This window comes from Otolemur garnettii, unplaced genomic scaffold (assembly GCF_000181295.1).
Source record: "Otolemur garnettii isolate 467f Iridium unplaced genomic scaffold, OtoGar3 scaffold00023, whole genome shotgun sequence".
NCBI lineage: Eukaryota > Metazoa > Chordata > Mammalia > Primates > Galagidae > Otolemur > Otolemur garnettii.
Window position 1 is genome coordinate 18,289,308 of NW_003852418.1, and position 23,171 is coordinate 18,312,478.

General features: G+C 43.5%; 1 protein-coding gene across 1 annotated transcript in view; it reads left to right on the plus strand.

The window, feature by feature from the left end:
* The window catches only part of VAPB (VAMP associated protein B and C), a 53,475-nt gene that overhangs the window by 26,543 nt on the left and 3,761 nt on the right, over nucleotides 1–23,171 (plus strand). The window contains exons 2-5 of the mRNA XM_003787730.3: nucleotides 3,471–3,623; nucleotides 17,100–17,203; nucleotides 20,776–20,856; nucleotides 22,658–22,834. Coding sequence (XP_003787778.1) covers nucleotides 3,471–3,623; nucleotides 17,100–17,203; nucleotides 20,776–20,856; nucleotides 22,658–22,834 — 515 coding nt within the window. The remainder of the gene's footprint in view (nucleotides 1–3,470; nucleotides 3,624–17,099; nucleotides 17,204–20,775; nucleotides 20,857–22,657; nucleotides 22,835–23,171) is intronic.

Below are 23,171 nucleotides of genomic sequence, written 5' to 3' on the forward strand. Positions count from 1 at the left end.
ATTAAGTGATATTTTTTTTTTGGAGATGGAGTCTCACTATGTTGCCCTTGGTTGAGTGCCATGACATCACAGCTTACAGCAACCTCAAACTCTTGGGCCCAGGAGATTCTCTTGCCTCACCCTCCCAAGGAGCTGGGACTACAGACACCCACCACAGTGCATGGCTATTTCTTTGTTGTTTAGCTGGCCCGGGCTGGGCTCAAGCCCACCAGCCCCGGTGTGTGGGTCTGGCACCGTAACCACTGAGCTGTGGGTGCTGAGCCCACTTTTTTCTTTCTTCCCTCAGCATCATGGGGCTGCACGTTTCTGTGGGGCTCTTCTGAATGACAGTTTGTATGTGAGGACCAGGGAATGTCTCTACGTGGTTTGCTTGTGTCTGTGTGAGTTTGTGCTTGCACGTGTGTGTTTCATTGCTTTGCTTTGACCTTAGAAAGTCTTAGTTGTGTTTGGCTATTATGCCTTTTCCCTACCACTGCTGGAGTGATCCTACTTTAAGCAAGCGAAGAGACTTAACGGGAGATCAGAATTTCTCCATCTTTATTTAGAGGCAGACTGCATGTGTGGGAGAAAGGGTAGTTAGGGAGAGCCGCTGCCTCTGTAATCCCCCAAACACCACCTCAGCACCAAGTGTCCTGTTTCTCCCTTGATGCCAACAACCTGATCCAAAGATGAAGCACCGTCAGCATCTGGCTGTCCCTCACTAGCTGAAAATCCTCTTGGGCCACAAGTACCTGCCCTCCTGTGTAAACTTTTTGCTCTCAGTAGGGAGCTGACAGTAAAGTGCAGAGAGGGTTGTTTTTGTCTGCAGGTGAGATGTAGCACCAAAGCCTGCCTTCCCGCACCCGATTCGGGTGCAGCGTACCTCTAGCCCTTCAGAAGGTCTCCTCTGATGGTGTCCCGCCTACTGGAGGGCTAGAAGCAGGCCTTCATGGAAACAGTTCTCAAACTGTGCTTTTCCCCGACATTCATGTCACAGCACTCAACACAACACTTCTGTGACCAAATGTGGGTTTTTTTCCCCACATATGGAGCAGTAGACTCCAGCTGGGCGTCCTCTAGTGTTGGATCCTTCAGATCCAACACTGTCTCCCCAGAGGTGGTGTCAGGTCCCACAGGTTGAGGCCTCAGTCCACAAGACTGCCCCCTCCTCCTACCAGTTACAACACAAGTCCCAGCCTCCAAAACTTTTTAAGTTGTGGTTCCCATGACCCCCTCAATTAATTTGCTAGAGTAACTCACAGAACTCAGGGAATGACTTACATTTGCAGCTTTATTACAAAGGATATTTTAAAGGATACAAATAACTCCCAGGTAAAGAGATAACGTAGGGCAAGATCTGGGAGGATCTCAAGTGAAGGAGCTTCTGTCCCCAGGGAGTTGGCAGGTGTCACCCTTCCAGTTTGTGGATGGGTTCTTGTTCACCTTCCTGCAAGCCTCCTGTGTTCAGCTCCCCAGAAGCTCCCCGAGCCCTGCTTTCTGTGGCCTTTTATGGAGACTTCCTTGATCGTCCCCAACTGACTGTGTCAGGGATATCTACACAAAGATCCAAGCAGGGAAAACTGAGCAGCCTCTTCACGTCAAGTCCTGAAGTTTGCCTGTGGATATAGATGTCAGAAGAGTTGTGTTCCATGAGCTACTGTGATGTGGAAGGACGATTGCCTGACGTTGGATGTAAAGTTGTAATGCCAAGTATCCAGGTGTGTCTCATTGCATGCAAGGTGGACTGAGGCATTCTGGAGGTGGTTGAGGTGTGTGGGACGTGTGTTTTTTGTATTTCTGTGCAGCTGAGTTCAGCTGGATGCAGTTTTCTGTGTTTGCCTAGTGTTTTCTTGCAGACAAAATCATGCATAAGCAAATGTGAAAATCATTTTGTGTTCATATTGTCTCTCTAATATGCACATCAGTCACATTGGAACAAATTTGTGTTTTCAAAATAAGCTTTATAGCAGAACTGGCTGTAGTTTATTTGATTTTGGGATTGAGTCCCATTTCCTTTCTTCCTTTCCACTATTATTGATTTCTTAATTAGTATTTAAGTTAAGCCCATATCAAATTGATTTTTCATACCCTTAGTCCCTCAAGAGGAGAAGAACCAGCGCGAGATGCTAATTTGGCTGGAGACAGTCCTCAGGTAGTCTCCTTGGTGCATGTGCACATCGAGACCGCCACGCTACGGGAGCACAGTTCTGGGCGTACATGGAGGGGCGAGGGCTGATCCTTGACCTTAGGGGCTTGGAGTCTCATTAAAAACTTTTCAGAGCACAGCTTTGAATATCTTTGTTGGATCTTCTTAAGATACAGAGGAATCAAAATTACGTACTTATTGTGAACATACAAGCACACAACCCTGTCCACCTTGTTGCTGCCTCCTAGAAGTAAAGATAGGAGTCAGAACTCGCCTGGAGGAAACACAAAGATGTCGCCTACCTGTTGAAAATATGTAAATTTGAAAAGGACCAAAGAGGTCTTGTAGTTTAACCTCTCCCACTTGGCTGAGTCGTGTACCTAGTTAGTGATCACTTGTCCGTGGTAGGTTTGAGCAGTGTGAATAGTGTCTCGTTCTTGTCATCCCCAACCCCCACACCTGTGGCATTGTTTGTGTAAGCCTCGATGATGTGGAAAGATCTCCCATATTGTTAATATTAGTTACCTCGGGGGACAAAGGAAAGCTTATTAACTTCTTCTTTATACATCTTTTATTGTTTGGTTCATTTTAAGAAGCATGTTTTACTTTTTTAATTAAAAAATCTAATAAAGTGGGAAATGAATAAATAATAGTAATAAAAAATATCTTCAGGGCACTGAGCTTTGTGTCAATCTTCCCAGTAGCCCAGGCAGTTAAAAATGAATGTGCTGTTTCAGGTGTGGGCTGCCCAGCAGGGCTCTGAACTTCTCGCTGTAGCCTGAGATGATGTTCACTTTTCTGGCTGTATTACTGGGGATTCTGTGTTTATAGACCATTAACACCTCAGAGTCTTCCCTGCATCCACTTTTCTCAGCACCCTCTGCCCGCGATAATCGTTTGGGTCCAGGTTTAGTCCTTTATGCTCTGTTAGATGTCATCTTGTTATTGTGGAAATCAGTATTTGGTGTTGGATCAAGCCATCTGGCTACAGAGCCTCACGACCACTAACTAGCATGAAAACTTGGACAAGTCACTTATCTTGAGAAGCCTCAGTTTTCTCATCTGTAAAACAGTGATAATCATAACAATGTGAGGTTCCAGTGAGATGCCACATGTGTGGACACTTACTGAGTACCTGGGGAAACAGTGAGGACATGGTGAGCATCTGCTGTCACTGCTGATGCATTAACCTCAGTTCATCTCTCCCATCCCCTGGCAAGTTAATGAGATAATTCTGGATCTCAGTTTTCCTTTGACTACAATTGCCTCCCTCCCTTTCATTAGCAAGTCAGTCTTTCACACTTTCCTGGCAAGATCCCCAATCAGTCTCTGTCTCATTCTACAGGTCCCTTCACTGATGTTGTCACCACCAACCTAAAACTTGGGAACCCGACAGACCGAAATGTGTGTTTTAAAGTGAAGACCACAGCACCACGCAGGTACTGTGTGAGGCCCAACAGTGGGATCATCGATGCAGGGGCCTCAATTAACGTATCTGGTAAGTTCTGAGACTGAAGCCCGAGAGGGTGGGCTTAAAAGGCCCCTAGAGCCAGTGGATTTTCTTAAAGTCTCTATTTGTAGCATAGCAAAATGAGAAGATAGATTTCTCTCTCCCTCCCCCATCCTCCATCCCCTTGTTAAAAAGCTTAGTGGGTCACACTCACGTCCCCCCCCCATAATTAATGCCTCTTTGCTTTAATGCCTACAGCCTTTGTGCCTCAATAGAACAGAATTAAAGGGGTAACTTTAGACTTTACTTCAGAATGAGTTTGGTTTTCACTCCCTTGAAATTAAATCTGCCCTATAGCAATAAATAAAAAAGGGCTAAACAAACTTAATTTTACTTTGTGGGAGAAAACTAAATGGAGTTATTTTCTTATTTAAACTAAATGATTTCTGACATTAAGCTCATGTCATTTCCAATGATTGGTCATTGCACTTTACTGATTGTGAGAAGCTGAGGGAGATGAGGGCTGAGGAAATTGGAATATATTCCAGGGTGTCAGTTTGCAGTGCGTGGCTGATGGCGTTCCCCCCCTTCTGTCTGAGAGTGCATATATTTTCCAAAGTCCAACTTTTGAAAAGATGCTGGTAAAGTGCCCAAATTGAGAATTGGATTTCAGAATTAAGGAGATGTAAGTAATGGGTTGGAGTTTAAATATATTTTAGAAATGGAATAAACTTTTAGCTCATTAGAACTTTTGGAGCCAAGAGGGAGCCATGGGGGAGCATGTGTTTACCCTTTAAATGCCAGGGGCCCAGTGTCACAGAGGCTGGGCATTAGGAGGAGCTGCTACGCATTTGAAATGAGTACCTCTCTGGTTTTTTCCATGATAGATTTTGATTGTGATATATGTGGCTATTCATTTGACACCTAAAAGAAAATGATTCACCTTTTGGGAAGGATATAAGGTGTTTCATTATCTGATCATTTCTGCAAACTCTTATTCCCTGCACTCATTGGTCTCTCTTGTGATGGTGCACCCACACCAGCTCTCCCCCTGAGCTGCTCTCAGAAGCTGCAAGACCTGATCTGGACTCTTGAATCAGGTTATTACCCAGGAGGAGTGAGGAGGGTGGAAACCAGCATCGATTGAGGGGCTCTTGTGTGCTGGGACTGCACATAGACTGTCTCCTGTCATTTCTGTTATTTGCCCCGTGAGGGATGCATTATTAGCTCCATTTTACTTAGGAGACTAGTGGTCACAGGGTCATGAAGCCAGCAAGTGACAGAATTAAGATGTGGATCATTTTGTCTGGCTCTGTAGCCATACTCTTTGAACTGCAGCATGCTAGAGAAAGGAAAGGACCTGGGGTGTCGGCATTTCTGAACCACCTGGATCCATATACTTGAGGCTTTTCTGTGGATATGAAGGGGAGCTGAAATCTTTTATTCTCTCTTTTACCCATTCCCCCCTCAATTTCCTTATCTGTATCATATTTGAGCAAGGTTGTCAGTAGATGAAAATTACTGATTTCACAGTAAATACAGGAGAAGCAACATGATTTTCTGAATAAAATAATCTCAGTAGGTAGTTGTATAAGGTGTGCTTTCTGATTTAAGTATAAATACGTGTATGTTTGTCTCTTTTAGAAGACACAACCCTCCACCATTGTAGGAATTTTTTTTAAAGTAATAACTGCACATTTATTTATGATTGTTTAAGGAATCTCAAGGTTTTGTGGTTGTGGCCTTCCTTCTGTAGAGAGAGAGTTGGGTACAAAGTGTGGATGTGATCACTCAGGTCCTGTGAGTGGTCGGCAGCAGAGCTTCAGTTTGGGATTCAGTGTCTGTCTGGGGCACTAACCTGCTTCACAGGGTTAGTGGAGGCCCCATCACAAGCGAAGAGAAAATGTTAAGTTTTCTCTTTCTCAAAATTAATGTATTTTGGGGAAAAGCTGTGAACAGTAAAATGTCCACATGTCTGCAGGCTTTTCTCGTAGATGAAACAACATTATATTATATTTGCACATGAGAAAGGGCTTCTTTGTTTTTATTTGGTATTTGTTATATTTTATATGGCTTGAGGGGAATCTGGGTGAAGCCAGATGTAGTTGCATTCCCAGGACAGCCTCACAAGTCGGCACAGTGGCCAGAACCATTGGCTGCAGTGGTGTGTTCTAAGGTGCCACTTGGGGACAATAAGAACTGCCCTTTTCAAGGGGTCCTTTTAAATTGAAGCTACATGATGACATCTTGGTGGGTCAGTAGACTTTCCAGGTTCCTTTGGGAAAGAGGATACCCCAGGAAGAGAAGTCGGGTACCAGGGGATGGAAAGTGCAGAGCATCCACAGACTTGCCTTCCCTTCTCTCCAGGGGCTGCATGGCCAGGCACGGCTTTGCTCACTGTGTTCAGAGGTCAGTGGATTTGAGCTTAGGAAACCTGAGCAGGAGGCCCTGCTCTGCGGTTTAACCGGCTGGCTGATCTCCTAACCTCTCTAGCTTCTAGTTTTCTTGTTTGTAAAATGAGGAGAATAGTGTCTGCCTGGCAGAATATTTAGAATTTAGTTACCGTGTAACTAAAATTGTGGGACAAGTTGTGTTATTCTTGAGCTAGCTTTGAGAAAAACAATATTTGAAGGTGGATGTATAATATTTGAATTGCCTTTTTAGAAATTAATTAATTCCTTCTGTTAATTTATGAGTCCTTCCTAATTTTGATAAGGGATTCATGTTTCTTTTCTTTCCATAATGTGCATTTCTTAGTGAAAAGTTGCTAGTAAATTTTCAAATAAAATGTATATAAAATTCTGGGCAGCACCTGTGGCTCAAAGGAGTAGGGTACTGGTCCCTTATGCTGAAGGTAGCAGGTTCAAACCCAGCCCTGGCCAAAATCGGCAAATATATATATATATGTATATAAAAATATATAAAATTCTATAAAATGGTGGCCATCAAATCAACTTAAAATACTGCCAGCATTTCCCTGCTTGCCATCCAGAGTGTTGCGTCACACCTGAAGAGGAAAGTCACTTCGTGCACTTCTCCCATTTCTGAAAACTCCAGGGATGTGTAGGCTGTTAGGGAAGGTTATAAACCATTCTTTGGAGGGAGGGAGAGAAGCAAGGAAAGAAGGAAAGAGAGGAGGGAACAGGGGGAGTGATGGAGATGATGACGTCCACCCATGGAGCTGGCCAGTGGGCCGAGATCTTGAAGGTCTGGGTTGGGACAGGGAGAGACAGATATCTTTTAGAAATACCCTTTGACACTCTTCTCACCTGTCAGATCAACCTGATATTCAAGGGACCTTACCTTATGCTTCAAAAGTTCAGGCTTTGACCTTTCTTCAGAACATAGCAATTCCCTTATGGGGTCCTTTACTGAGCTCAGGTGGTAAAGGCATCACCCAAACTGCTGTCAGTAGATTATAATGTTGCATTTGCACCAAGTTGCTGTGGAACCTGGTCCCTTGGACCTATGATTTGAGGCCTTTTCTTTGTCCTTTACATCGGTACTCATCTCATTGTAGCTCCCTTTCTGGGATCTGTGCCTACTGGATGCAGCAGCGTGATAGGTGAAGAGGTGTAGGGAGCTTCTGTTGGCGATAATTGGCCTAGAATGCCGTGGTTTTGGCCCCTTGCCCCTTGAAACATACTATCTTACTAGAGATGGTTTTGAATTATTCAAATCTGGACCTCAGCAAAATAGGCACACTTAAATGGAGATTGAAGAAGAGGAGATTGGATTCCCCCACCTCCCTGAGATTTGAAATGCAAGGAAAATAGAACTTTTGAATTAATGAATTGTTGGAGGCAGTGGGGGATCTCCCTATTTGTTCTAGCTTTACAAAATTAAATCTATCTTCTGAACTGTAAGGTGGGAAAATATTTTTAAGGTAGATAATTTCTGAAAGTGTCTTTGTGGTAAGCTGTTAGTGGATGTGCATTTTTTTTAATACTGCAGTTTAATAATGAGGGAATTTTCCATTAATATTCCAAACCATGTTTGCCAGCGGATACAGCAGGTGAAGTGGTAAAATTACGGGCCCATCAAAAATACTTACGCTTCCTGTAATATGATATTAAGTTTAATATTTTTATAACCTTCACTGAATTCTAATTTCACTAAAGTAGCGAGCACGCTTCCATTTGCAGTTCAATTATGCACGTTGGTTGCCTGTGTACCAAGCAAATTAGAAATGCAGAATATCTGTGGGGAGGGCTACTGGGAGGAGTCATTAAAGATGCCAATATTTAGGTACAGATACACTTTACTAAGTGCACCCTGGGAATTGAAAATGGATTAAAGACAAACAAACACAAATCTACCAGTGTCTGAATCTGTACTTTAAATTAGAATTCAAAGAATTAAAGAACAGTATTTATTCCTGACATATAGCTCTTTTCAATCACATTTAAAGCATAAAGTTTGTCCAGTAAAATCCTGGTGACAGAGAATGAATATCAGCAACTCTTCTTAGATAGAAACATTGGTCAGTTAATGTAATTAGGTGGTATTGCAATTGATGATTAGTCCTTTTAAGATTTTGCTGACTCAGTTCGGTGCAGCTATTTGGTGGCCTGGGACCAGCCAAGCCACCAGAAAGACCAACCACATCTTTCTGTGGTCCGCACTCGAATGTAAGTGCATAGAGACCTTAGATAAAGAAGCCGGCATTTATCCATCAAGTGCTGATAGTGGAAGCTGTGTTTTGGAGTTTGGGCTTCTTAACAGCAACATTCTTCTTTGTTTGAGAGTTTGCATTGGAAGTCTCTGATAAGTGAAACCTTTTTATAAATGGTTTCCATGAACCAGGCGTATTACTCTCAGATAAGAACAACTCACATTCATACTTAAAAGATGTCTTTAATCTTTTTCACGGAATGAGATCCTGGTTAAAAAAACCAACAAAATTTCAGTTTTATTATGCTTTTAATGATTTTTAAAAGCTTATTATAAAATTTAGCTACCTTAAGAAGAATCCTATGTTTTACTTTTTATGATACAATTTATTCTTTACATTTTCTAACATCACAATGAAGAGAACTTAACCAAGCACGTTCAGTACACCTCACTTAACGGAAGTTAGCTTCAGCTCTCCACAAGATGACTGAGACGCAGAATGAAAGTAAAAGTTTCAGAGCCTCCAGAAGTGATGTGCTTTTCCCTCATTATAGTTGCTTCCATGAAACAATAGGAAGGCTCCAGCCTTGAATCTTGTCCTGTTTAGTCTTGCTCTGGGCTTATGGATAACCCTGTTCTGGTTTCTAGCTCATCACAGACTGGAACAAAGGGAAAGGGTGGCCATGAAAGCAGCAGGTACAGCAGAAAGTGGTGGGCTGGCCAAGAACACCTGGAGAGCAGGAGCAGGGCGAGTTCAGAAACAACAGCGGGGATTTGCGTGTGTGTGAACCCAGGTAGACCATTCTCTCTGTTTCAGGCTCTCAGTCCGAGAGATGTGGCTTATAGGGCTCAGTGAGCTGGTGCGTAATGGGGGTTCTGCATCACGGCTTGAGAGCAAGCAGAGGGGCTTTGGTGCATTCCATTGTTGAATGTTACGGGAGACAGCAAGGTTGTTGGAGTTTCAAAAAAGGTTTATATTTTTAAAAGTATTTATAAAAGAAAGGGGTAAACCTTGTTACTTGGCTGATGCCTGTGGGTAGCACACATCATCTTCCCTGATGCTGCATTTGTACTGGTCTCTACCAGATACATTGATCAGACTGTGAGGAGTTTGTTATCTAAGACAGGTTACACAAACTGCAAAGTCCTATAGTGAATACAAAGACAGTTCAGTGTTAACTTATTTATAAATAGATAAAATTAATTATTTACTCACTAGGCTCATAGTCCCATCCATGGGTCCCTGAATAGGCAGAGGTCCAGAAATGTAATCATGATTTCAACATCTTGATAATCCTAAAGGACATAGTAAATTTACTCATAGTTTAACTAAAATGTCAAGCTGCTTTGCTTCAAGCTAGAATTATACCACCTCATTGTGGTAATACTGGTTATCTCCAGCAAAGCAGGAGCTCTGGTTGGCATCTATTTGTGTGTGCCTTTGATTAGTTTCAAGGTGGAGCAGCACCTTCATTATGACACCGTGAGTGCAGCGTGGCGGAGACAGTCTTGCAGGGTAGCCCAGAGGAAGCAGAGAAAGCAGGAGTCTGAGAATGGCAGCCTTGAGAAGGTGGGAGGTGCTGTCATGGCCACGTGGAGGGGACAGGCATGGGAAGGGGGTCAGAAGAGAAGCCAGATGTCGAAGTTGGGGGTTCCCTCTTTTGGCTTCCCCAAGGAGATTTCTAGAAGGAGCATGGTTCAGGAGTGCTCTGAATGTTGGAAGGAAAGTAGGTGAAAACTCTTCAACTAATGAAAACATGCAAATTAGCACCTAGGTCCTTTAAGTCCTGGTCTCAGTCTAACTGGGGAGGAAGAGCAAACACATAGGAAGGAGGTCAGGTGTTCTAGTGTTGACAGTGTCTCCCCATAGAGTAAGGGACCCAGGGAGGCAGCCAGATAAGGTGGCATTCATTCCAGCAGGAGCTGCGACCTTAGGCCCTCCACATTTGGGCCCTGGGCCAGCAGCATTAGCTGAACCTGGGAACCATTAGAAATGTTAATTCTTGGCTCACCAAAGTCCTGCTAACTCAGGACCTCTACAAGGTGATTTGCCTGGGAGTCTGTGTTTCAGTAAGCATTCCAGGTGGTTCTGATAAATGCTGAAGTTTGGGAGCTCTGTGCGTGGAGTAAGCCCTGGAAGACGTGGTATATTGGGATGTGAACACGGTAGAGGAGAATCAAAAAGAACATGCCAGGTAGGGTCACATGTGATGAGAGGAGACTTAAAAAGTGAAGACAGGAGAATTGTTCTGGATGTGAGGATGTAGAGACTTGCTGCCTGACCTGAGCAGTGGTCACACCTGTTGGACCAGAAGGGTGGCCTCTCCTTGGGACACAGCAGCAGTTCTGAGGAAGATCAGGATGTGAAGAGTTCTTATACTTGGGAAATAGTTTGTTTTTTTAATAGGAGGCCTTTGATCTGAGGAATTAATGTGATGTAAATGGAGAGATTGCATTTCTGGGCCTTATAGGAGCTATACAGGAAAATTTGGATGGGAAAGGAACTGGGAGCAAGTTGGAAAATCTCCTATTTGGTAGGCAGCTAGAAGTGAGTCAGTAGGGCCTGAGCTGAGGCTTTAGGCCTGTGAAATGAGAGTGAGATGTTGTAAAGATAAAATTCTGAGATGTAAAGAAAAAAATGAAGTATGTGCCTTGGTGCTCCTTAGACTTTTATTCATTTGCTCTGTTCCCATTATGATGCAGATGAAAATGATCTGTGACTTGCTTGGGTTCTCAGAAGCAGCATTTATGCTGTATTTAATCAAATCACCATTTCTCCTAGGAGAGTGTGTATGTGTTTAAGTACCATATAGATTGCATTTCTTTATTTAAAAAAGTCTGATCTTATTGATCCAATGCTTTATGACCCCAAAGGCCTTTTCTTAACAGGATCCCACGTTTGCAATCTGTAATATACAGACATCGTATCACAAAGTGTTAATGTGGGTGAGTAGTGACCCAGTCTCCAGGCCACCGTCTCCTGGTAACAAGCTTCTTTTTAATGTAATACCAGCAGATACATTTTAAAAGTAGGATAGATGGTTCATTTAAGAGGGTTTTATCATCAGTGTCTCTGGTGTTCAAGTGAAATAAATTAAGTTAATGGGAAGCTCTTTTATAGCCTGTCATGGAAAAAAGTACATAATTTCTGTCACAATTTGCATGTATGGAACTGAAAGAGCAAACGATTAGCAACATTTATTCTGTCGTGCTCTCATAAAGTTCTAGCAAGCAGGGTCTAGCAAACTGAGTCTGACACAAGATGATGGGCAGCTGAGAAATCCAAACTTTCTGATATGAGTTAGGGGCCCTGTTAAGTAGGATGTCAATACTGAAAAACTTGAAGGTCTGTGAAATTTTGTCAAGTCTGAGTGGTCACCCGACCACTTACTCTGGCTTGCTGATGTGGGAGCCCACAAGCCAAGGAGAGCAGGCGGGTGGCAGCTACCTTCTGTGCTCCAGGTGGGAGGAGAGTTGCTATTGTAGGAGAAGGGCTGAGTGTCCAGCTGACACCCAGAGCTTCCTGCAGGTTCACCAGCAGCAGGCCACACGTGGCTTCATTCCCAGTTGAAAGCTTTCTACTCAGCAGCCTCAGCTGTGCCTCTCAGCGTCTGTGTTTCTATCTCAGGAGTCCAGTGCTGTCATGGGAGGGCTGTTGGAACTGCTGCCTCAGACCCTCTGCAGTGCTCCCTTCATGTGAGTGGTTGGGAAGCACCAGTGCCCCCTGCTTTGTTCACCTGTTCACCTGTTCACATCTTTTCCTAGCCACCATCAGATGGTTCTTCCTGACCCACACTGTGGTGATTTGGCAGGGATGTTGTAGGCCTGGACTTGTGAGGTCCCCAGAGACCACACTCTTCCCATAGATGAAGCAAGCAGGTTCAGAGCCTTGGATTGGAGGAGCACGGGGTGCCCTCGTTTCCTCAATAGCGATGTGTGGGCTGTGCCATCGAGGGCCTGGGACATCCTCAAGACTCAAGGCCTGGTATGTGTAAAGCTCCTCTCTTTTTAAACTACAGATTCTCCCAAGAGGAGTACTGTACAAAGCCACCAGTGTGTTTACTTGGATTATTTAATCAGATCATTTTCCTCCTGGAGGAGGCAGCTTGGTATAGAACAGTGGTCCTCAAACCTTTTGGTCTCAGGAAGTTTTGCCCTGTTGAACTCTGTGGCATTTGTCTATAGTTCCAGCTTCTTAAGACTGAGGTGGGAGGATCATTGGAGAAGTTTGAGGACAGCCTGGCCAATGTAGCATAACCCTATCTCTTTTTTTTTTTTTCTTTTTTAAGACAGAGTTTTACTTTGTCACCCTTGGTAGAGTGCTGTGGTGTCACAGCTCACAGCAACCTCAAACTCTCGGGCTTAAGTGATTCTCTTGCTTCTGCCTCCCAAGTAGCTCGGACTACAGGTGCCTGCCACAACGCTCAGCTATTTTTAGAGATGAGGTCTTGCTCTGGCTCAAGCTGGTCTTGAACCTGTGAACTCAGGCAGTCCACTCCCCTCCTTGGCCTCCCAGAGTGCTAGGATTACAGGTGTGAGCCACTGCACCTGGCCCCATAACCCTGTTTCTTAAAAAAAATTGAAGACCCCAAAATCTTTTTTATGTGTGGGTTATATTGATATTTGTCCTATTAAAAATTAAACTGAAAAATAAAAAATTATTAAGAATAAGAATAAATCACATCAGAGTAATATTTTAATGAAAAATAACTATTAAAAAATTCAGTGAGAAAACTGGCATTATTTGACAATTTTTTGCAATGTTTTAAATGTCTTCTAATAAAGAATAGGTGGATTCTCATATATGTTTTTGCATTCAGTCTGTTAGGATGTGTTTTTTTGGTGAACATATTAAAGAAAAGCTGCTTTCATCACAAATACATAGTTTGAAAAGAGAAGAGAGTGTCTGATGGAGTTGTCTGGTGATTGGATGTGCTCCCTCGATACTGCCCCAAACTTGGCAAGTGTGCTCTCTGGAAGGTTATTAGTTGGTGGGGTGGAATCTGAAGCCGTGTCTGTGGGCTTTAAATATATCAGTTCTCTCTTGCACTTTCAGTGGATTTTGTAATATGCATGGATTATTTGGAAAATATTAGTTGACATACAGATCTTTCAGATGTTGACACTTTTCATTGTACGCTATCCAAAGCCATATTCATTACTATTCCCACTGATCTCGTAGGAGAAGGTTTGAGAAACTGGAAGCTCTTTATGTCAGATGTTAGTCTCCTACTTTATAATTTTTGCTTGAAAGCCTGGATTTTATCATTGGCAGCAACTACTACAAGTTTTCTTTGAAGTAACAGGTTTCGTTCATTTTTAAGAAAATATATGTCGTATACCATGTACACAATTCTAAATAACAATGGTTGTCTGTTAGTTGTTTGTTCAAGTGAAAATGGTGTTCTCGGTTCAAACAGCTTCCCTGTGCTTCTCCCAAGACAGTCATCCTATTCAGGAGAGGCGCAGTTTTATGGTAAAGGTGTTAAACGTGTGTGTTGTCAAGGTTGAAATTTAGTAAAAATTAATACTTTTTATTGCCTCATCAAGGATATTTAGTGAAACTAGATTTATTTTTTAAGCTGAGAGAGTGTTGGAGGTACAGAATACAATGGAGACAAGCACCATTCTGTTCCACACCTTGATTTGTGCTAAGGTATACTTCTGTTATTTTTGCACCATCCATGTAAGCATCCACATAAATGTCTTGGCATTATAACCAGAGAGGTTTTTTTTTGTTGTTGTTGTTTTTATTTTGAGATAGGGGGCTTACTCTGTTGCTCAGGCTAGAGTGCAGTGCTGCTATCACATAGATCACTGTAACCTCCATCTCCTGGGCTTGAGTGATCCTCTTACCTTAGCCTCCCAAAGAGTAGAATCACAGGCATGAGCCACTGCACCTGGCCATGACCATAGTTTTGACTTCATGGAGTCATTCCTTAGGGGACCCTCAGGCTCTTTGGATCCCACTTGAGAACCTGTGGTGTGTAAGGCTGACTCTGGAGTCAAAGCCAGGCTGGAGCGCTGGCACTATTGCTTAATATACTGACCATGGGACCAAGCGAGGCCACATAGCCTTTCTAAGTGGTTGTCATTTTATCTAGAAAATGGAGACACAGGCTTTTTGATGAATTGTTATGAGGATTAAAAGTTGTTTCCTTTCCTTTTGTTTTTGGGGTGTTATGAAGGTTGTTTTGGGGTGGGGAACATGGAGAGAGGAGGAGGAAGGGCCTGCTTTGCGTCGGGGCATGACTCAAACCCAGCGGAGCTCTGGCGGAGCACTCTGGGCTGCCCCCTCCCTTGCGCTGTCTCTGAGAAGGTGGAGAAGACTGGGAGGGAAGCTCCTGCGGAGCTCCTGTGGCCGCTCATCTGGGCTGCACCCTGCTCTCTGGACCTGTCTGTTTGTGTTTCCTCTAGCAGCAATGGCCAACCTTTCTTTTCTGCCACACATTGGAAGAAGAACTATCTTGAGCCACAGATAAAATATACAAACAAAATAACAATAGCTGATTCACAGGAAAGGTCCCTGCATGCTTTTCATGATACACAGGAAATGACACCACATATAAACAAAAAAAGTCTGCACAAAATCAGCATGTGGCCTGTGGGCCACAGATTGGATGTCCCTGAGTGCTAGCTTCTCTAAAAACTAGCATTGTCTTCAGATTGCTGTCACCTGGACATCAGGGCTCTTTACAGGTTGTCCTGTTCATTTTCAGAGCTCTCCAGAGCAGTGGGCTGGAAACAGAGCAGCAGCAATTCACAGCCAGGAGACCCAGGGTCGAGGGCTACTAGGCCTGCGCCTTGTCAAAAATCTGAGGGTGGTCTAGGTCAAGGTTCTCTACTTTCCCAGACTGAAAAGCAGCAGAGCATGATTTAGTCACAGCCAAGTAAGGCCTGAAATTCTCAAAACCCAATTCACTTTAATTTTTAAAAATGAACATTGATCCGACAGTGGTTTGAATACTGTATCCCAACTCCACAAAAGGTTGACAAGAAAGATTACAGAGCCTGTGAAGACATCGGCTCTTTACAAAATGCACCTTTCTGACTGCAGTCCAGGGGGTGAGGTGGAAAAGAACACATTGGGGATTTAGCTTTCAGAAGAAGAGCCCATGATTTTGACCTGCCAGTCTAGTCATTTGTCCCTGGTGGTAAGTTTCAAGCCTACGCATGTAATGATGTTCCAGGTCTGTCCACAAAGTAGCTCTTGCCACCTCAGTGATGCCAGAGAGAGAGTTAAGTTTTTCAAAGATTTGTTTCTAAAATGTGTTGGATTTTGTCCTGAAGAAGTGTCTGAGCAAGACCCTCTGTGGCTCAGAGCACTCAGATGGGTATTGTAGGCATCTGGGTGACCAGGTACCAAGAGGCATGGTTAGGTTTTAATGGACTTTGTCCCTGAGATGGCAAGGGCCCCTGCATCTTTAACATGGGTGGGGGAAATTAGTTTTTCTATTTCCTATTGTGTGTGATTGCATAAGCTGTGTTGTGGGGCCTGGGTACATGATGTAAAGCCAGCTCACATGGGCTGGCCAGTGTGCTGGAAGGGGCACTGGCCTGCACTGAGTGCTTTGTCCCACTTTGCTGCTGCTGAATATTGTGGCCTTGAGTGAGCCACTTTGCTCTGTGGACTTCTCAAATCTTCATTTGTGGTGAGGGCTGCCTGCCCCTTTGTCTGCTGCAGGGAGTGGTGGTGTGTAAAGATTTAGAAGGAGCACTTGGGAAGCTCCAAGGCCAGAGAACAATAAGGAGTGCCCATCAGAAAAGGTGCTGGGAGACTTGCTGCTGGGAAGGACAGGCTTGTGCTGTCAGGGGACAGTGGCTGTAAGCAGGGGCTCTCCAAGCAGACTGCCTGGTTTGAGTCTGTGCTTCTCCCTGGTGTGACCTTGGGTGAGTTAGCTAATCTCTTGGTTCAGTTTTTTTATTTTTCTGAAAAATAGGCATCAAAATAACACCTCTCCTCCAATAATAGTACCAACCTTTAAATGAGTTAGATAAAATAATAACAGACCTAAAGTACAGAGCCCAGTTTTGGCACGTGGACACACCAAGTCCACATTGGCTCTTGTGATGGGCCAAGTAGGCTTCTCCCGTATGCCAAGTTATGTTTCAGGGAACTTAACTATAGGTGTTTAGTTTAGCCAAAGCCCTGCAGCAAATAATATATTTTAAAACAGTTGTCATTTAACAAGAGTGGGCCCTCTATTTAAGAAGGGTAGTGCCCCCTTTCCATCTGCTCTGGGAAATGGGCTTAGGGAAGCCAGTTGAGGAGAAAGGACCCCTCAGTGCAGGGTGGGGCTCATGCACAGGGCCACTGCAGTTCCCCTCCATTCTCTGGGAGAAGCTGGGAGACATAATTTGATGTTGTTTTTTCCCTTCTTTGTGAATGTACTGGTTGTGAAATTTTTCTAACATTCTGTTGGCAAAATCGTATTTCAAGTATTACCTTGATTAGCTATGTGGGAAATGGGGTGGAGAGAAGCTAAGAGTTTCTTTAAACGTTCCTAAACGTCTTAGATCATTCCATTTTAGTTCCTGAAAAGACCATTTGGATATTTCTCTGCAGCAAAACAGGCATATGGTGTTTTATGCAGTGTACAGATTCTGGAAGACCATGGTAGGTTTTGGGAGTGAGAGGTGGCAGTGGTTGAGGAATCAGAAGACAGAGTCCTAAGCCTTCTCCCAGCTCCACCACTACCTGCCCCCTGACTTGGGCAAGTCCCCTAACCTTCCTGGACCTGAGGCTGGTGGCCTACGGAATGGAGATGGTGTTGGTCACTTCTCCTTGCTTGCTTCACCAGGGGTGTCCTCAGGGTCACATGAGCGGAAGCTGACAACCAAAGTACAATATTAGCATAACAATGGGACTGACCAGACTCTGACCCTCTAATGAAATATTTTCTTTCTCAGTGATGTTACAGCCTTTCGATTATGATCCCAATGAGAAAAGTAAACACAAGTTTATGGTTCAGTCTATGTTTGCTCCAACTGACACTTCTGATATGGAAGCAGTAGTAAGTACTGAACGCGTCTTATTTCTTTCAGTAATAATCGTTTAAAAAACTGATTAGCTATAGAACTGTGTGTGCATGCATTTCAAAATGTGTCAGAATTGTTTAAAGGGGAACAATGTTTTCAAGGAGGTTTGTACTTTAACTACCTGGTTTTTCTAAAACCTTGATGACTACTTTTAACGTTTGTGTAATTGTCTAGAATCCTATTCTTTTCTGACTTGTATAAACTCAATGCACTTATTAGTCCCTTGCTCTGATGGGTTGTCTCTTGAATGGTGGGGAAGCCCACCCCCACCTCACTCCCCACAGAGAAGGGGGCTGCTTCTTCCCTTTGGCTTCCTATCTCCTCACACACCAGGGGGACATGAGGGTGTCAGTATGGAAGTACTGAAAGTCCTGCCTGACACAGACTTTTTTGGGGGAGTGGGGGAGATTGGTTCTAGTAAGCATGAGTATTTGTTTTTCATCCCCCTAACTCTTGCATTTTTCCCTCTGCTTAAATATATGTTTAACTTTTTCTCTAATTTTGGTAGAATAAAGATAACTTCATCTTTATAAAATAAATAAGTGATGTTATAGTACTGATATTTCTGGACAGAAAGAATGGAAATTCTCCCCAAAGTAAGCTTTTTACACATGTGAGTAAATCCAGAGACATTCTGTCCCTGTGCATGTGATCAGAGTCTGCAGACAAGCCCTGAGGTCCACAGAACAGCAGGGAGACTCATCAGTCCTCCACCCCAGGAGGACAGGGCTGCCCGGACCACTTTGTTGTTCTCCAGCTTGGCAACCCCACGGCAGACCTAAGTCACCCCGGGCATGCCCGCCAGCTTGAGTTAGCTGTCCCCATGCAGTGCTGCAGCTTCACTCTGAGTTTTATACCAAAGGCTGCTTTGTGCCAGCCCTCCACAGGTCCCTCCTGTTGCCACACGGCCTTTTCATTTAGTCCTGGAAAAATGTGACTATCTCTACTGACGTTTAACTTGTAGGCAGGAAATGAAGGAGAAGCCAGATCTTTTTGAGTTTGAGAGAGGTCGGTGATCACAGGCCATCTTCTTTTCATGAGAAGGATGATTAAGGCACTCATTACTTTCTCTTTTATTTTCTGGAACATGATGTGTCACTTCATGTTAATTTGTGTGACCAAGGAAACATATGGCAGATGCAAACTATGAAACATCCAAGAATGTGTTCTGTTTGGCTTTTGCTGCATGGCATGGTACAAAGAGCACGGGCTGGGGTGTCTTGGGGTTGCAGCTGAGTTCTGCCTTTCACTAACACTGTGGCTGGTGCAGGCTCATTAATTCTCTCAAGGTTTTGGTTGTTTACGAATTAGGGATAAAAACACACACGGCTCACAGGATTGTGAGGATTACCTGTGCCGTGTCTAAATCGTAGTCCAGAGTCCACCACTTGGTTATCAGCATGTGTTGTGGGCCAGGCATTGCATGTACACTAAAGGGCCATTTTACTTCCTGGTACGATTATTTTTATAACAGTTTTGTATAAAATGTACATTGTAGGAAGTTTGGGAAATACACAAATGACCAAAAAAAATAAAAATGACCTGTAATTCTTTTGTACTGTACTAGACCTTAAGCACTGTTAATGGGAAAGCCTTCTGTTTTTCCTCCATTTTGAAATATTTTTATTTTGATATATAGAAAGTTGAGAAAATATCCCAGCGGCCGCTTTACCTGACTCACCGTGTGTTAGCATGTTGCCACATTTGCACCTGCATACATTTTTTCTCAGTCGGGCCTGGTGACTCACGCCTGTGATCCCAGCACTCTGGGAGGCCAAGGTGGGCGGATTGCTTGAGCTCAAGAGTTCGAGACCAGCCTGAGCAAAATTTAGACTCTCCCATCTTTAAAAACTAGCCGGGCGTTGTGGTGGACCCCATCTTTAAAAATAGCTACTTGGGAGGCTGAGGCAAGAGAATTGCTGGAGCCCAGGAGTTTGAAGTTACTGTGAGCTATGACACCACAGCACTACCAAGGTTAGCAAAGTGAGACTCTGTCTCAAAAAAAATAAATAAATAAAATAAAACTAATTTTATTTTTGAATGTGAAACTGTCTTTATGACACTTCACTTCTAAATACTTCAGAACAAGGACAGTCTCTTATGTAGCCATAGTACTGTTAATTATAGCCAAGGAAATTGACATTAATTCGGCATTATCTAATAGATAAAAATTCATATCATTTTCTAGTTGTTCCAAAAGTGGCCTTTAGTTGTTTTTATTCTGGTAGAGGGCTCCTAACCTTTTTTGTTTTTCAGACTTTGAATGTTTTACAGTCAGATTAGCTGGCTTATAGAATTGTCCCATATTCTGGATTTCGCCGATTTCTTCTTAAGTTCAGGTTACATATTTTTTGGCAAAAATATTCCATAGTTGATATCATGTGTGCCTCACACCAGGAGGGTTTCATGCTGGGCTGTCCTTCTTTGTGACACTTGGTTAAGGTGGTGACTGACAGCTCTGGCCAGACTCAAAGCTCATTTGCCCCTGTGACTAATAGGTAATTGTGATACTCTGAGTCATCTGATGCTTTGAGACTGTGTGAACATCCTGCTTGCTAGTAGTCTTTCACCGAGTGGCTTTGGCATTCATTGATGACCCTGGCCTGGTGTCCTTTTGACACACACACTGGTGCGTGTGTGCAGAGTGACAGATTCCGATATTGTTTGTAGTTTCGTCACTTAACGTTCTGGACTTTGCCTCCATGTAACTGAAGGCTGTTCCGTATCATTTGAATGGCAGCATACTATTCCACTTAGTGGATCTACTATAGTTTATGTGGCAGTCCCCTAGTGTCAGATGTAGAGGTTATCTCCCGTTTTTGATTCTTAATACCTGTGTTGCACTAGCCGCATGGCTTGGGAGAGGGGCTGAGAAGGGGTTGCCTTCTTTTCTGTGATATACATGTATAACCTTGCTGCTATGCTGGTCTGTAATTCTCAGAACACCTTCAAATTCCCATTTTCCACTGCCTGAAAGGGATTGTAACCAGGAGCACATCCTCCCAAAACATAAGATTTAGCTAGGAAGGTGCTCTCCCCACAGACTGGAGGGATGGGGTAGCCATCAGGGTGGGGAGGGCTACCTAGGTAACATGCTCTGTGTAGCTGGCAGAGTGGTTCTCAGACCACACCCAGATAGTATCTGCTTACCCTCTGAGAAGGACGTGCCCTGTCAAATGACTTTTATTTCCTTAAGGAAAGCCACAGTTAACCTCCAGTCATCCAGCTGTGATGTAGAGTCGCTCTTTGCTCAGCAGTGGTCCCCTCTCTTCCACATGCCTCCCCCAGACCAGCACCCGAGGCACTGGCCACTGTGAGGGTTTAGGCAGCAGGACTTCAGGGCTTGTGACACGTAGTAAATATTCAAGAAAGCTCCTGTACTTGTCATGTCACAAATATCGAAATCTCAGCAGACTTAAGTTCTCTATTTGATATACATCAGGGCTTTCTCATTAAGAGCATTTTTCTGAGATTGTCAGTTAGAGGAAGAAAATTATTCTTCCAACAGCTTTATAATATCTTGATTATTAAATTTAAATTGTTTCAGTGGAAGGAGGCAAAACCAGAAGACCTTATGGATTCAAAACTTAGATGTGTGTTTGAACTGCCAGCAGAAAATGATAAACCAGTAAGTATGTTTATAGTTAACAGTAATTGAATGTTGCAAGCTGATACTTATTTGCATACCATCTCCTGCAAAACCAGGATTTAAGTTGGCAAATTATTTTCCTCCCTCTGATGTATGAAGAAAAAAAATAAGCTGAAGTCAACAAATAAGTGGGCCATTATGAAATGAAAGACTTGCAGAAAGACAACTAATTGAACCCATTTTTCCCCTTGAAAAGTACAGCCCGATGGCTGTTTAAGATGTCGTAAATCCCAAAGAGCCTGTTTGGCAAAGTTATAGGTCGCTGTTGAACAGTGGGTGAGACTAAAACAGGGAGTAGTTGGCCCTTTCTCCTGGTGCCAGGTGCTCGACGCTAGGCTCTTAGGTTCTGTCATCTGCGTCCTGTCAGCACTGCCTCTCCCTCCCCCACCTCCCTTTCCTCTTCCATCCCAACCTGCTCTCAGAGTAGATTCCCACCTCAGCACCGTGACAGTGGGGCTGGCCAGTTGGTCGTGATGGGGGCTGCCCTTGCACCGTGAGATGTTCAGCAGCATCTGAGCACCCAGACGCTAGATACCAGTAGTATTCCCCAGTGTGACAGCCAGAAATGCCTCCAGATATGTGACCCAGAGAACAGTATCTTCTTGCACTGAGAGTGACCCGACTCTGCTGCCTGGGGGGAGGGAGAGGAGACCCTTTCCCCCAGGGTGTCAGCTCACTTTCTCTTTGTCTGAAGACAAAGGATTCGCCTGTCATGGTCTTCACTTGTGACCAGTTGAAGAAAGGAGACTGTATCTGAAATGCTAATTTGGACCTCCCTTCAACCTAGTCAAAAAAAAATTGAAATTGTATTAAAAACACAAAGAATTTAAAACACATGCAGAATATAAACTACCCTGGCCATTAATAGCTGGAGTTAGGAAATAGAAGTGCTCTGAAGCATTCTGTTAACATTATCCATAATGACTCCAGGAGTGCTGTAGATCTGTGTCAAAACTGCACAGTATTTTCTTTCTGTTCAGTAATTGACCAATGTCATTATCATGTTTTTTTGATGGATAGTAGTCATTTTTTCCCTCCTCCCAGATTACATTTTCTGTCATGGGAAGGTCAGTTTGGAAGTGGGAGAACTGTATTCCAGTCCCAGCTCTGAGAGAGGTTCTTCCTTCCCAGGACCACTCTTCTTATTTCAAAAATGAGGGTAGAGCCAGATACCTTGGTCTTATTTTGCTACCCAGAGCAACCACCGCCAGTCACTCACCTCCTGGCACACATGGCGCTTCCGCGAGTGTCATCGGTTGGTCTTGGTGGGAAGTATGAGCTTCCCCAGATTTTGAAACATTAACGGACACTGAGCTTGGTTCACCTTCATCTCAGCTTCCAAGTCCTAAGTTGGTAGAATAAACTGCCCTCTGTGTAGCGTTCTCCCTGGCCTCCCTCCCCCACCCGTCCTGGGGATATTCGGCTCTTCCTGGTGATAGTCATCGGTGGCTAGTAACTCCTGAGCTTGTACCATTCCAGGATGCTAATTCTTGCAGGGCAGGACTCGATAGGGCAGTATGCACGGGCCTGTTTCTCTCTTTGAAGTATTAGTCCCAGCCGAACTTCATTATTTGTCCTTATCCATAATTTCTAGGGCCCAGTTGCTTTAGATTATTAACATACTAGATAAAGTGATCCATTTTTAAAATAAATGTGACATTTTACAGTGTGGATGAAATGCTACCATGTTTGGTGTTTGCTGAGAACTACTTTACTTTGCATAAAAAAGTCCTTTATTACACGGTTGGTGACACTTGGGCTTTCATTTATTTCTGAGCAGCATGAAGTAGAAATAAATAAAATTATATCCACAACTGCATCAAAGACAGAAACACCGACTGTGTCTAAGTCTCTGAGTTCTTCTTTGGATGACACTGAAGTTAAGAAGGTGATGGAAGAATGTAAGAGGCTTCAAGGTGAAGTTCAGAGGCTACGGGAAGAGAACAAGCAATTCAAGGTAACAGCAGTTTATTTTCTGATAATCTAGAACTGGGGCGTTTTGATCTTGGGTGGGCAAGTTGATGAACCCTTGAATTTGTAGGTCTCTCTCTCTCTCTTTCTTTTTGTCTTTGGTATTTGCTTATTTTTCCTTCTCAGGAGAGAAATTTCCATAGCTTTCATCAGGTTCTTAAGAACAACTGTCTCTTGAGCAGAAGTTTCTCAAATATTTAAATTCTTGTCCCCTTACACAAAACAAAATAAGCCTCCCACTTCCATTAGTGTAAGTTGTAAATAAATTCTGAGACTAAAGCAGCAGTGGTTATTTTGAATATGCATTTTCAAATCCTACTCCA